This window comes from Carettochelys insculpta, chromosome 20, assembly GCF_033958435.1.
Source record: "Carettochelys insculpta isolate YL-2023 chromosome 20, ASM3395843v1, whole genome shotgun sequence".
Classification (NCBI taxonomy): Eukaryota; Metazoa; Chordata; order Testudines; family Carettochelyidae; genus Carettochelys; species Carettochelys insculpta.
Window position 1 is genome coordinate 20,741,051 of NC_134156.1, and position 15,184 is coordinate 20,756,234.

Consider the following 15,184-nt stretch of genomic DNA (forward strand, 5'->3'; position numbering starts at 1 on the left):
CCCCGTCCGCTGGCAGGAGAGACTCTCACTCAGCAGGCACAACAGCAGGTTTATTAGGCAACAGATGTCCAGTTTCTCACAGAAGCAACAGCATAGCCGCCAGAGACAGTCCTTCCAACCTGTCCTGGGGGGAAGACCCCGAGGGGTGTCCCTCTGGGGTGTAGCTTTCCCCCTCCTCAGGCTGGCTGCCTTCCAGCTCTCCCTTTTCCTCGCCTCTAACTGCCGCCCCCGATTCAAAACCCAGCTCAGCTCCTCCCTGCTCTTTGTTTAGGCAGAGGTGTTATCTGCCAGTTGTAGCCCTAGGGTCATCCTTAGCCACTGGGAGCTGCTGCTTGCCTCGGACATCCAGCCTGACTCACACATGCACCCCCCCCACTCCATCACATCTCTCCCCTCTTCCAGACCGCACTGAGCGGGGTCACTTAGCCAGTGACCTGGGGAAGTTCGGGGCCCTCCCTGCGTGACAGGGCATCGGCTATGGTGTTGTTGTTCCCCTTGACGTGGACCACCTCCATGTCGTAGTCCTGCAGGAGCAGACTCCACCGCAGGAGCTTGGCGTTGGCCCCTTTCATGTGATGCAGCCAGGTCAGGGGTGAGTGATCGGTGTACATGGTGAAACGCCGTCCAAACAGGTACGGCTGCAGCTTCCCCAGCGCCCACACCATGGCCAGACATTCCTTCTCTATGGCTGCGTAGTTCTGCTCCCGGGGCAGCAGCTTCTTACTCAGGTACACGATGGGGTGTTTCTCCCCTTTGTCAGTCACCTGCATTAGCACCGCCCCCAGCCCCACGTCCGAGGCATCGGTGAACACCAGGAAGGGCTTGTTGAAGTCTGGATTTGCCAGCACTGGGGCCCTGACCAGAGCCTCCTTCAGCGCGCAGAGGGCCTCTTGGCACTGCTCGGTCCAGACCACCTTGTCAGGCTTTCCCTTTTTACACAGCTCCGTGAGGGGGGCTGCGATGGAGCTAAAGTGGGGCACAAACCTCCGGTAGTACCCCGCCATCCCAATGAAGGCCTGGACCTGCTTCTTAGTCTGGGGTGTTGGCCAATCTCTGACAGCCTCCACTTTAGCTGGCTCTGGCTTTAAGCAGCCGCTGCCCACCTTGTGGCCCAGGTAGGTCACCTCAGCCATTCCCACCTTGCACTTCCCTGCCTTGATAGTCAGACCGGCCTTCTGGAGTCGGTCCAGCACCTGCTTGAGTTGGGACACATGGTCCTCCCACGTCTGGCTGAAGATGCAAATGTCGTCCATGTAAGCCAGGGCAAAGCTCTCCATCCCTTTCAGTAGCTGGTCCACCAGACGCTGGAAGGTAGCGGGTGCCCCCTTGAGGCCGAAGGGAAGGACCAAGAACTCGTAGAGCCCCACAGGAGTGATGAAAGCCGACTTCAGCCGGGCATCTTGGTCTAATGGCACTTGCCAGTACCCCTTGGTGAGGTCTATGGTGGTGAGGTAACGGGCTCCCCCCAGCTTGTCTAAAAGGTCATCAGGCCTGGGCATGGGGTAGGCGTCCGAGACAGTGATGGCGTTAAGCTTGCGATAGTCCACACAAAACCGAACAGACCCATCTTTTTTAGGGACTAACACCACGGGAGAGGCCCAGGGGCTGGACGAGGGTTGGATCACCCCCAGAGCCAGCATGTCTTCAACCTCCCGCTCTATGTCCTGAGCCGTCCTCCCTGTGGCTCTGAATGGCACACACTTGATAGGGGCGTGGGTGCCTGTCTCTATTCGGTGGACAGCCAGGTCAGTGTGTCCGGGTCTGTCCGAGAACAGCTGTTGATGCAAATGCAGCACCTCCTTGATCTCCGTCTGCTGGGCAGGGGTTAGCTGGTCTGAGAGGGGAATAGACTCCAGCAAGGAGCCGGCTCCAGTCCTTGTGAGTAAATCCACCAAGGGATCATCCCCCTGCCCCTCCCAGTGTCTGCACACGGCCAGCACCAAGTTCTGCCTGTCCCAGTAAGGTTTCATCATGTTCACATGATAGACCCGGTGGCTGTGGGCCCGGTTCGACAGTTCCACCACATAATTCACGTCATTTAGCTGTTTGACGACCTTGAAGGGCCCATCCCAGGCCGCTTGCAGCTTGTTCCGCCGCACAGGTATAAGGACCATCACTTGATCCCCGGTGGCATAGGCTCGGGGCCTGGCGTTACGGTCATACCAGACCTTTTGCTTCCTTTGGGCCATGGAGAGGTTCTCCCTGGCCAGGCCCATGAGCTCGGTGAGTTTTTCCCGGAAGGTCAGTACATACTGTACCACTGACTCCCCTTCAGGAGAGGCCGTCCCCTCCCACTCTTCTCTGAGCAAGTCCAAGGGTCCCCGTACCCTCCTTCCATACAGCAGCTCAAACGGGGAGAACCCCGTGGATTCCTGGGGCACCTCCCTGTATGCAAACAGCAGGTGGGGTAAGTACTTGTCCCAGTCATGGGGGTATTGATTCATGAAGGTTCTCAGCATCTGCTTCAGAGTCCCATTGAACCTCTCCACCAGCCCATTGGTCTGCGGGTGGTAGGCTGTGGCCCAGGTGTGCCGGACCCCACACTTGTCCCACAAGCTTTGCAGTAGGGCCGACATGAAGTTGGACCCCTGATCTGTGAGGACCTCCTTGGGGAACCCCACTCTGCTGAAAATGGACAGCAGTGCATCAGCCACGGTGTCAGCGTCGATAGAGGTCAAGGCCACTGCTTCTGGGTATCGCGTGGCAAAATCTACCACTACCAAAATATATTTCTTCCCCGAACGCGTTGCCTTGCTGAAGGGGCCCACTATGTCTATAGCCACTTTCTGGAAAGGCTCCTCTATGATGGGCAGTGGCCTCAAGGCAGCTTTCCCCTTGTCCCGGCTCTTCCCCACCCTCTGGCAGGGATCGCAGGACAGGCAATACAGACGGACAGCTGCAAAGATCCCTGGCCAGAAAAAGTTCTGTAACAACCTTCTCCTGGTGCGGTGGATCCCCTGGTGTCCTGCGAGCGGGACATCATGGGCTAGGTACAGCAGCCTGCGCCGGTACTTCTGGGACCCCACCCAGTTGACTCCATGACCCCCCGGCCTGCTCAACCTGTCTGGGAGCCTGGGGCACTGGGCTGCTCTATGCCCCTTTCGCCCACAGCGGTAACAGCCTGGGTCTTGTTGTGTCCCTCGGGCCGGCTGCTCTGTCCGGGTTCTGTTTGGCTCTCTGGGGGGTGGGTGGCTGGCCCCTCTTTCCTGGGCTTGCCCAAGAGGTGGTCCCCTCTGTCGTACAGTTAGGGACCGGTCTCTCTGAGATTCTCGGTTTCTCCAGGACTCCCTCTCCCTCCGGGACTCCCTCTCTCTCCGAGACTCCCTCTCTTTGTGGGGCTCACTTTCAAACCTGGCCCGACTGTTTGTGAAGTCATCTGCCAGTTTCCCTGCATCATGCGAGTCCCCTGGCTTCCGGTCCACGAGCCACACCCTCAGGTCAGGTGTGCACATCTCGTAGAATCGCTCCACGACCGCCAGCTCGATCAGGTCCTCTACGGACTGGACTCCCATTCCGAATGCCCACTTCTGGTAGTATTGCTTCAGGCGGGCAGTTGTATCTACGTGGGTTTCCTCTGGCCTCTTCTGCGCCTCCTGGAACTTCTTCTTGTACATCTCCGGAGTCAGCCCGAACTTATGCAGCAGGGCCTGTTTGAACCGTTCATAGTCCCCAGGCTGCAGCCCCACCAGCTGGCTGAGCACCGCTGCGCCCTTCCGGCCCAGCAAGGGGGTGAGGTGCCGGAGCCACTCATCTGGGGGAACCTCATGCAACTCACAGGCTCGCTCGAAGGCGGTAAGGAACTCGTCCATGTCCCCTGGGTCCTGACACTGGGCCAGCACACGCGTCTCCAAGTGACTGGCCACCCCGAGCCGTCTGGCCCTCTCCCCGCTTACCGCAGCTGGGGCCTCTTGGCGTCTCGCCTCTGCCATGGTTCGCTCATGCTCCCGCTCTCGCTCTCTCTCCTCACGCTCTCGCTCTCTCTCCTTCCGTTCTCGTTCTTTCTCCTCCCGCTGTGTCTCTTGTAGCTGGCGCTCGTGCTCACGCTCTCTTTCTCGTTCCTGGCGCTCGTGCTCACGCTCTCTTTCTCGTTCCTGTCGCTCACGCTCTCTTTCCCGTTCCTGGTGCTCCAGTTCCTTTAATTTCACCTCGAGTTCCAGCCGTTGCAGCTCTGCGGTGGGGGACTCTGCCCGCGATGGACCACCGCTAGCTGAGCGCGACCTGGCGGGCACCGCGTCTGTCTGACGGCGTCGAGCCCCCGCTCCTGTCGGAGAATCCGAAATGCTTCCCGAGGCTGACCGGCCACTTTCTGCCGGGACAGGCTCTGCCCCCCCGGATCGGTCATTCTCTTCCAGCTGTGCAATCAGCTGGGCCTTGGTCGCCTTCCCCACGGTCAGGCCCCTCTCTCTGCACAGCCCCGCTAGCTCTGCCTTCAGGAGTCGGGTATAATCCATCTCCCCGCTATTTCCCGGGGTATCCACTCACCAGCAGCAGCTGCAGGAATGGCTCTGTTCTCCCTCTGACTCTTGTGAGACTCCTTCCTTCTCTGGTGCTCAGTCAGCCACTGCTGGGAGCTCATCCGTGGGTGCAGTGCATCCCACTTCTGACACCAGTGTGATGGGGTTCAGGGGTCCCCCTGCACTGCACCCCGTCCGCTGGCAGGAGAGACTCTCACTCAGCAGGCACAACAGCAGGTTTATTAGGCAACAGATGTCCAGTTTCTCACAGAAGCAACAGCATAGCCGCCAGAGACAGTCCTTCCAACCTGTCCTGGGGGGAAGACCCCGAGGGGTGTCCCTCTGGGGTGTAGCTTTCCCCCTCCTCAGGCTGGCTGCCTTCCAGCTCTCCCTTTTCCTCGCCTCTAACTGCCGCCCCCGATTCAAAACCCAGCTCAGCTCCTCCCTGCTCTTTGTTTAGGCAGAGGTGTTATCTGCCAGTTGTAGCCCTAGGGTCATCCTTAGCCACTGGGAGCTGCTGCTTGCCTCGGACATCCAGCCTGACTCACACATGCACCCCCCCCACTCCATCACACCTTGGTTACCCACGGGGCAGGATGCAGCATGGGACCAGGCTGTCTGACCAGCTGCATTACTCCTCACCATCTCTAGGAGGCAGAAGGTCTTGTTCTCCTTAGCTGTTTGATTCTTAGGATCCTCGGCACAGAAGAGACCTCAGGAGGTCATTGAGTCCAGCCCCCTGCCCAAAGGAAGACCAACCTCACCTCCACCACCCCAGCCCAGACCTTGTTGAGCCAGGACTTAAAGACCTCCAGGGACGGAGATTCTACAACTTCCCTTAGTAACCCATCCCAGTGCTTCCCCACCCTCCCAATAAAATAAGCAGGGTGGTCCCTTCCTTTTTCTACTGATACTGGTGCCAAATGACGTGGATTACATCTACTCTGCAACCGGCGGTGTGACTGCAAAGAGTAAAGCCTGTGTGGTGATGGTGGTCACTCAAGTAGACACCCAGGAACCTGGGTGTAGGAGCTAGTCTGTGCAGCCAGCCATACTGCCACTGCTTCACGGCTGTAGTTAGTCAAGGTAGCTGACCTCTAGCTAAATCAACCTCTACAGCAAGCACATGTCCTGATAGCACCGAGCCCTGCTCTTCATGCGTGTGCATCTGTCCTTTAGCCACAGGACTATGACCAGTCACTTATTTCTCCCAGACAGCAGGGCCAATAGCCACTAGGGGAAGGGGGCGTGGCCTCTGGTGGAAGGGGCGTGGCCTCGGGCAGAAGGAACAGGGCCAAGGGCAGTCAGCCTTCAGTGCTGGTTCTCCCCGCAAGTCATCAGAGCCATGTGGAGTTGTCCTGCAGCACGCAGGTGGCATTCAAAGGGGCCGAGGCCTCCAGCCGCCACCGGGCCCCAGTGCAGTCACGATTCCAAGTCACTTGCAGCTCAGGTTCCATGTCCCCTGAGCTAATCAGGCCTCCAAGCTCACGCGTTTAAGCAGGAACGCAGGCGGAAACCCAACATGTGCTAGCTCCATCTCCTTACAGCAGGCAAGCCGAGAAATACCGCCCTACCAGCCACAGTGGAGCGAGTCCCTTTGGAGACTACATCATTCCCCTCTTGCAATTAGGAGGGACAAGCCATGGGATGAGAGAGAGAGGCGGGGGCAGGGGGGGATCTCTGCTGGAAGCAAATAGTTGAACTCCTGAAAGCCCAAACCGCCAAGGCGGCGTGCAGAAAGCCATCTGAATGGAAATCAATGATGCAGCAGCAATTTCTAGCTGCCCTTCAAGGCTGGCACCCCCACGAACTATCTCTGGGCAACAGGCTTGGGACATCAATGCAGAAAAAAATGGAGGCAAAGAGAAATTCTGTTGGGTGACAGCAGAAATGCGCAGGCCACATCCAACTCACGCTCATGCACGACAGATAAAACCATCTTTTGTCCTCAGCAGCATTGGTGTCCAACCTGCGGGTACCCCATGGGGAAAACGGCTGGGGGTTCAGCCCTCCCCCCATTTCCCCGTGCAGTGCCTCCTGCCTGCCCATGGTCCTGAGGATCAGCAGCTCCTTCCCACTCCACGCAGCTCCTGCCGGCTGTAGTCAGCTGTTTCTTAGCATGCAGGAAGCTGGGGTGGCAGGGGCAGGGAGGGAGTGAGGACGTGGTGCTCAGGGAAGGGGTGGAATGGGGCAAGAAGAGGCGAGGTAGAAGGCGGGGTGGAGATGGGAAGAGGTGAGGTGGGGTGGAAACAGGCAGAGCGGGGTGGGACCTTGGGGGAAGGGGCAGAGTGGGGGCAGGGCCTGAGGCACATCAGCAGGGCAGAGTGAAGCCAGTTTTAAGCAGGCGGTTCTCATCACAGGGGCCAGAACTGCTTTTGTTTCTCTGGGCCATGCACAGCTGCAGGGCGGCCGACAGATCTGGCCAGGCCCTGGGCAAGGTGGGGTGGGGCTCAGCTCCTGGGGCCTGGAAGAGGCAGGGCCTCAGGCAGAAGGGGTGGGGCTGGAAGGGGGTAGTCTCCCCAGCCAGCCCTTCAGCACTGCCTGGTGCCAGCCAGCTGGGGCTCTGGCAATGATTTAAAGCACTCATGGCTCCGGTGGTTGTGGCCAGGAGTCCCAGATCCCCTTCAATCACTGGGCTCTGGGGCATCTGCCCCGCCCTTGTCTGGTCTACATGCCTATGACATGGGGAGCAGCCAATGTCGTGATAATTTTTATGGAAGCCTTTGGAGGCATCAAGACAGAGGTTAGTGAGTCACGGAGCCAAAAGATGCTAAAACAGCTTCCACATCCCTGGTCAGCCTGCAAAACCGAGCTGCCAGCATCACCCCCTCTGCTCTTCACTCGCCTCATGTCCTTCCCTCAGGAAAATCTCGGGCGTGTTTGCTGTTGGTGGTTATTGGCACAGACTGCTGTGCGGAAGGAGCAATTGCCTTTACACTCGCGTAGGCCACCTTGTTTCACTGCTAGGCGAGGCTGACTTGAGAAGAAGCGACGGCAGGTGATGTAGATCGAGGCTGTGTGTACACTCTCCTTACCTCATGGGTTTGAACATGGCTTTCCCAAAGTCCTGCAGCCTCAGGACCAGTTTCAGGTGTACACCGCTGGGCTTCACAACTTGGGTGGGGGAGGCGAATAAAAGAGAGGGGAAAGTTTTGATTTGACACTTGTAAAATATTTCTTAAGGATCATTTTGTATTAAGTAAATTTGCCTTCCTTCGCTACAGGAGCAAATCTCCCAACTCCGTACAGATGAAACGGTTCATCTTGGCTGGTCTATTTACTGGTAATTTGCTGCTGCAGCTCACCCCTATAGTTTTTACAACAGTAATTTCCTATGATCCCAGCTTTATGCGAGGCAGATTATTTTCCTTTAAAAACAGCAAGCAGTCCTGTGGCACCTTAGAGATTAACCAACTTAATACGTCATGACCTTTTGGAGGTAAAACCCACTTCATTGGATGAATAGGAGGAGAAATTACAGAAGCTGGGGTATACATAACTCCAAGAGATGTTATCTGTCAATCGTAGGACCAGTGTTAATGAAGCAACTTAAGTCAGGATGGATGTGTCTCATTCATAGCTTGTGATGTGGAAATACAACTATCAAAGGTAGGGAAATTGCCTTTGTAGCATATTAAACAGTTAATAGCTTTATTCAAGCCTACTGGCCGAATAAATGTGCTACTCTCTAAGGCGGGACAGGACTGCTTGTTGTTCGTGAAGTTACAGACTAACTCGGCTCTCTGGGACTATTTTCCTTTAGCATTTTTAGTCCTTGGTCATTTGATTGTTCTCCTTGGTGATCTTAGATTTCTCCCTCTCTCGTGTCTGTACTGGGCAATAACCGGGAGTAAAAGTTGCTGGTTACTACTACTCTTAGAAAAGCAGTGTGAACCAGGCAGGGTGGAGAGCACGGGTTTCAACGTTGAGTGAATTGCGCGCTGGTGAAAGCTGCCAACTGGTTTCAATCCTGAGACAGTGGGCGGAGCCTACCAAAGACACTGAAGCCATGACCTCTCATTTAAGGTCAGGGCGGTAGCACTCAGGATTTGAGTGACAAAGCTGCCTAGACAGCCCTGGAGAATGCTTGTTTTATCAGGATCCTTACTACGGGTTGTGGAGGTTACAGCATGCCCACGCTCACTCAAGGTGGAACTTAAAGCTCATTAAGTCAATGCAAAGACACCCAAGGCCCTCAATGAGCGTGGAGCTGTTCCCCAATCCTTGGCCTGTCTTGCTGAGAGGAGAAGCAAAGGTACGGATTAATCCCACTTGTAGTCATGTGATGTAGCTCCTAGCCCACTAGAACAATGGTTCCCAATCTCGGTCTGCAGAGGGTCCATGAAAAAAGTAGAAGATAAATAAAAATAATGATAGAAAATTAGTTTTAAACAAACTGCAAAGTTACAGTCAATTATTATTTTAAAATTAAATATCTTCTGATAATGTTATTGATTGCTGTTCAATGATCTGTTGCAGTTTCCTTTTTCATTTAATGTGTACGTAGTGGCTAGAATTGGCTATGGGGGTTCGCGAACGGCCAGGGGGTTTGATTTGGAGTCTACACTAGTGAAAAGGTTGGGAACCGCTGCACTAGAAAGGGACCTCAGACCATCAGCTCTCTTCACATCGGCAGCAAACAGCTGGCAGTACCGCAACTTTCACCTTGATTTTTTAAGGCAGGAGGCAGTTTGCACGAAGGCTGAGGAATTACCGCATGAAGCAGAAATCGTTCATGGGAGAGTCAAAGAAAATTCAGAGCTATTATTTCTTCTGCAAGCATTGCACGTAACAGAAAAAAATATGTCCTCTCTGTACAAGGGGTCAAGTTTGCTAAGCTATCGAGTGCAAGGAGGTGAAATGAGGTTCACATGGTTGGGACACAAATGAAGCGCTTACTTTGGGTGCAGTCACAGGCTCCTAATAAAGCTTTCTCGTCCTGACTGTAATCTGCAGGCAAAGGAAAAGTGATAAGAGACACGGTCACGTTGAACCTGGACTCCTTTGAGCAAATAGGCACAACCTGCCCTCCAGAGTTTTGGAACACGTGTTTGGTGCTGCTGGAGTTGGCCATGAAGCAAACAGTGAAGCAAGGTTGGGCAGGGCTGGTGTCTGGCTCACTGCAGTCTTCAGAAAAGGCTGAGTCAGAGACCAGTGTGGTTGCGTCCCACAAGGTGACAGACTCACCAGGCCCTGGGCAAGGAGAGTGGAGGGGCTCCTCTCCACGATCCCAGAAGGGGCAGACCCTCAGGTGGAAGGGGAAGGGCTCGGGTCACCGGCTCCATGCTCCTGTTCCCCTCAGCACCGCCTGGAGCGCACCGCCCAGGCTTCTGGAGCATACCACGTGGCACTCCAGCAGCAGTTTAAAAGGCCCAGGACTCCAGCCACCGCTGCGGCAGAATTGCCAGGCTCCAGAACAACTGCCCCCTTCCCCCACCCCATTGGCAGGCCCCTCCCCCAGTAGCAAGTCTCAGAGTTTGGATCAACCGCCTCAGGCTTGCATATGGGTACAAAGAGAGCAGGATCTTGCAGGGGTTCCCCACCTTTGTCCTTCTGCAGCTACCCCAACAGGCACCCCAAAACTCAACAACATGCACCCCAAAATGCCATGGCCCAGCTGTGCCACAACAACTGGTTTTCTGCATAGAGAAGCCCTGGCCCGGGTGAGGAGGTAGGACATTGGGCAACAGCCCAGGGGCCCAGGCCACAGCTAAGTTGCTTAGGTCTCAGAGGGTGGCACTTAGGGTCCTGGGCTTCAGCCCCAGTGAGTCTAATGCCAGCCCTATTTGGTGGGCCCCCGGTGTAGACACTGGGGCTCGCGCAATGAGGCCCTCTCCCCTCGTCAGGTTTCAGAGCCCATTTAACTCCACCGTGGGAGCCAGAGTCAGCTGACCCAGGCTCTCGGGCGCACTGCCTCGGGTCTCTTGTTTGCAGTAGGGCCGACAGCCACAGCAGGCCCAGGAGCGAGGTGGGAGGCTCTGCGCCACCCAGAAGGGGTGGGGCCAAGGACGGAAGGGGCGGTACCTAAGGCAGGCAGCCCTTAGCGCCACCTAGACTGCGCACTGGCTTCACTTGCCTTGCTCTGCATGGCAAGCTGCTACAGCACTTTAAAGGGGCCCGGAGCCCTGGCCACTATGAACCCGAGGCTCTTGCCCCCTGACCGCCCCCTGGTGGTGGGCTTGTTTGTCTGCAGTGTCGCTGGCCCCCTCGGGCACCTGGGAGCAGGTCGAAAAACTGGAAACCTGTTTTTCTATCTATGAGCACGGCGATGACGTCATTGAGCTAGGGCGGTGACGTGTTTGGGACCGTTTTGGAGAGCGTTTTACAGGAAATGAAGACGCACCCCCCCCCCCCCCCCACGGCTTGCAAATTTCCACTGAACTTATTATGTTTGGTATTTTTTTTAAAAAGCAAAAAGGCTTTTCATTTGAAAGACTCCAACCCTTTCTAATACGGCACCAAGTGAGCAGCCAGGCCCCACTGCGCTCGTCTGTGCGGCTGGGGAAACTCTTACCTGCACTGATGATGTTAAAATCTTGCATGGCTTGAAGGAGTTTGTTAATGGCAGGGCTGGATCGGGGATACAGCCCGTGGCGGGTGATTCCCAGGTGGAACTGGAGCCAGCTTGCTTCCTGCCTGAGCTGCAGCAGGGAGTCGGGAGAAGTTAGGTTGAGCGCTTCTCTGCGAAACTTGTGTCGCCTGAAAAACATGATGGGGGTGTCCTGAAAAGGGCATGCCACCGAATGCAAACTCACAGTGCTCTAGGCCAGGAGATGGCTGGTTTTCAAAGAGCTGGGCAATGCTATGAAGCTATAGGTCTGTGCTGTACAGAAATAGCAACTTGCCTGTCGAGATTGGGTAGTGATTTTGATTGCATGGAGGGAAACTGAGGCACGGCGTGAGCCTTGTCCAGAATTAGCAGCACGTCAGTGGTGGAGTTGGGACCAGAACCCAGGTCTCTTAAGGCATGTCTTAACCATGTGACGATTGTTCCCCATATAGGTATTCTTTGTGCCATACCCGACTGAGCAAAAAATGCTCTTTTCGTTACCTTAGTGTTCTACTGGTCAGCGAGGCCAACAGCCACCATGGGCCCAGTGTGTGTGTGTGTGTGTGTGTGTGTGTGTGTGTGTGTGTGTGTGTGTGTGTGTGTGTGTGTACACACGTACACGCGTGTTGGGTTTAGGCGGGGCTGGCTCAGTGCCCTCATAAGGGGGTGGAGCTTCAGGTGGAAGGGGTGGAGCCAGAGCTTCCAGCCCTTAGCGCTGCCTGGAGCACAGTGCCTTCTCCCTGCATCAGCCCTCAGAATGGCATGGAATGCCCAACACAGCACTCTGGAAGTGATTTAAAAGACCTGGGGCTGCAGCTATGAACTGCCAGTCCCTGGGGGCAATGCCCTCTTTGCCCCACTCCCTCAGTAGCGGGCCTGATACGGGGTGGTAGGTAGGGCCCCCACCATCGACATTCCTTGCAAGCGAATGCCCCTACAACTTCTGCCTCACAATCAGGGGCAGGGTTACTTAAATGCTCTTCCTTTGTGGCCGGCCTACGCAAGGGAAGGTGAGGACAAATTGGACAAAGTCGCCCAGGACTGTGAACAGCAACCTTCTGCTTTACGCTCATTCGCTGGCTTTTGTATCCACAAAGCCAGCTCTGCCAGGGGCTACGAGGGACTCGCTCCTGCTGAAGCGCGTGTCCTTTGCCAGTGCCCCATAAAGAAGAAAAAACATGGCCTTTCAATTGCGTTGCTTGGCCATTGTTGTGTCTGAGCCTCTCAGAACATCTCGTAAAACGTCTGCCTCCCATCCTCTCACGCAGGAGGGGATTAGAGAGCCGGCTGTTGCGCGCCTCGGCTTGCGTGACGCGCTGTAACAAACAGCATGTTTAATGAGGCTTTCAGCAAGCTGCCAGTCTAACGGCCGACGGTGGAAACATAGCCTCTCTGGAGAGAGAGCGACCCGTGGGCACAGGCAGAGGAGGGCTGGCCCTATCTTAGACAGATGAGCGCCACAAAGGCTCCCTCATCAGCTCAGCAGCACCACTTTGGAGATTCCCACCCGATGAAGCCCTCGTGTTCGTGCCGTGGGAGAGGGACGGCAGGGCTGGCGTTTGTAGTAACTGAGAAGTGACCCCAACACTGAGGCGAGGTGCTGCTGTCGGTGTCGTTTGACGCTCCCGGCCGCAGAGCTGCCACAGAGCTCAAGTTGCCTTATCACCTGAACCCGCAGAGCCTCCTCAGCTAAATCTCCCATTGGCACCACCTGGTGCTTGGTCTGGAGGCATCAGGCACTGTTTCCTGAGCAGGATTAGGCCATCCCTATGTTTCCTTCCTACTACAGGTTGTACCTTCCAAATTCAGGACTCTCTGGTCTGGCAACATCCATAGCCCTGCAGGACCAGAGAGGTTCCAGGACTGGAGAGTCCCAGGGATGGGAGCTCAACTGCCTACGAGCCAGTGGCGGGGGCGGGGGAAGGGGGCGGTGGCTCTGCTGAACTGGGAGACAGATGGGACCGGCATCTGGAAGCCTTGCTGGAGCAGGCGTTCACAGGGCCAATGTCCACACTGGTGCTGGGACAAGGGCCAGGGGTAGGGGCCGGCTGGGAGCAGGGAGGGGTGGTGGGCTAGGGGCTGGAGGCAAGGAATGCTCCCTGGTCCAGCAAGTTCCCTGGTGCAGGACTGGTCTGGTCCCTAGTGTGCAGGACCAGGGAAGTCCAACCTGAACACCCAAAGCAAGCTGCGTGACTGAGGGTATGTTCACTGTCACACAGGGTAGGGACCTCCTGCTGGTAGGGTGCTCTCAGTGTCATTAAGCCAAAGCCTGAGGTTTTGCTGGGGAGAGGCACGGCAGGCCAGTTGAAGGCTGACTGCCAGAGCTGTACCAGGCTTGTATACAGCATCTGTCCATTGACTACTCCCATTTTCTGCACCTGACAGTCAGTCCAGACACAGCACAGCGAGGTTCCCCTGCCATTTGGGTCACTTACTGAGCCAAGGCCACCAGCTGGAAGGTTCAGCAAATCCACCCTGAGATGCAGCCTGTGCCAGCCCACAAAGGCCTGCCAAGAGTAGCACTGGCTCAATACTGCCCCTGCAGCTAGCAGCATCTTCCCGAGGGGGCCATCAGCAGCGAGGGGCTAGAGAGGGAAGCAAACGGGGAATTCCCCAGAAGCGTTTTTAGCCCATGGCTCCCAGGGCTGGGTGGACTTCACTTCTGCCTCTTTCACTGAAGGAAAGTGGTGCCAGGCCGCTCCCGAGAACCACACACCTTAAGCTTTGCCCACATCAGAGGGGATCTGCTGGAGAATGAAGGTCTCCGTGGGAAGAACCTGTGCCTCTGCCCTGGCTTTGAGCCCCCTTATCTCCTACCCAAGTCCTTGGGAGCAGGACTCCCCTCTAGGCAGAGTGACCATCTGTCCTGTTTCAGGTGGGACAGCCCCATATTACAGTCGCCAACCTGGCGTCCTGATGTATTTTGCCGAAGGGGCTAATTGCCCTGAATTCCACCTTTTCCCTGGCAGCTAGGGGAGCTGAGAGCTGGGATCCAGACCGTCGCGGCTGCCACCCACCTCCCCGCAGCTGGGGGGAAGCCGGGAGCTTTGCTTGGCAGGGCGGCAGCCCCAATCCCAGCACCCCAAGTCACAGAGCAACTGAGAGCCGCAGCTGCCCCTCCGCCCCGCAGTGGAAGACCACCCCTTTCCCTCAGCAGGGTGGCAGCCTCCACAGGACAGCCACCCTCTGACTCCGACATAGGGTGACCACCTGTCTCATTTTGGCCGGGATGGCATCATTCCCCCATGGTCCATATTTGATCAGGGGAGATATGGTCACCCCACCTCTCGGGATGCCTCTTTGCCCCACTACCAGCTGTTGAAGCAAAATCCCAGCGCTGTTTAGAGGCCCATACAACAGGCAGTTGCACTGGATTTGCAGCAGATTCCTCTCTTGGGGTGATCGCTGAGAGTGACGAGGAGCGTGGAAAGTTAAAATGATTCTGTTACATTCACTCGCCCCGACCCCAGCCTGCCTCCTCTGCTGTCCGGCTCGCAGCAGTCCTGTTCTGCAGAGGTGGGGAGTAGCCACTAGACGGAGGCTGCGTACAATGCTGGGACGGCTCTGGCTCTCATCCTCCCACAGGCCTGCTGGGTCTCGCCTCAGCAAAACCTCAGGCAGCTGGGCTTTGGTTTAATGGCACCAAGAGCCCTCTTTCAGCAGAAGACCCCTAACCTGTGGGACAGTGCCCATACGGCCAGTCCTGCAGTTTGCTTTGGGTGCGCAGGTTGGACCTCCCTGGTCCGGCACCCTTGGGACAGGGCAGGAGAAGGAAAGGGGAGCCAACCGCCTTCCAGCTTCATGGAAAGAGCTTCCTTTTTGAGCCTGGAATAGGTGTTGAATGCACAGCCAGCCCTGTGTATGTGTCATCTACTGATCCCCCTCTCTTGTGGCCATTTGTCAGCGACACAGGACAGCCACTTGCTCGATTCACCTCTTTGCTCACGCTCCCTTACAGACGAGTGCCTTGGCTAATCATTGAGCTGGGTGGCATTGAACAGGGTAGGTGTGCACAGAAGGGAACCCTGGCCTTTCTGAGCTGGGTCGGCGTGCTTTGAAACAAGGCCAACCACCTGGTGGTGAGGGCCGAGACGCTGCTTTTCCCTGGCCCCAGCAGGAACAGGGACCATTCACGGGAAAGCCTGCCAGGTGAGGTAAACAAGGGAGGAGAGCGGGGGAA

The 15,184-nt window shown here is 56.3% G+C and overlaps 1 protein-coding gene across 3 annotated transcripts in view; it reads right to left on the reverse strand.

Annotated features, from left to right (window-relative positions):
- FAM20A (FAM20A golgi associated secretory pathway pseudokinase) overlaps positions 1-15,184 on the reverse strand; it is a 50,631-nt gene that overhangs the window by 17,294 nt on the left and 18,153 nt on the right. For all 3 annotated transcript variants that reach the window (XM_075014958.1, XM_075014957.1, XM_075014959.1), the window contains exons 2-4: positions 10,969-11,153; positions 9,354-9,404; positions 7,490-7,568 (exon numbers count right to left, since the gene is read on the reverse strand). In XM_075014958.1, the coding sequence (XP_074871059.1) occupies positions 7,490-7,568; positions 9,354-9,404; positions 10,969-11,153 (315 nt within the window). The remainder of the gene's footprint in view (positions 1-7,489; positions 7,569-9,353; positions 9,405-10,968; positions 11,154-15,184) is intronic.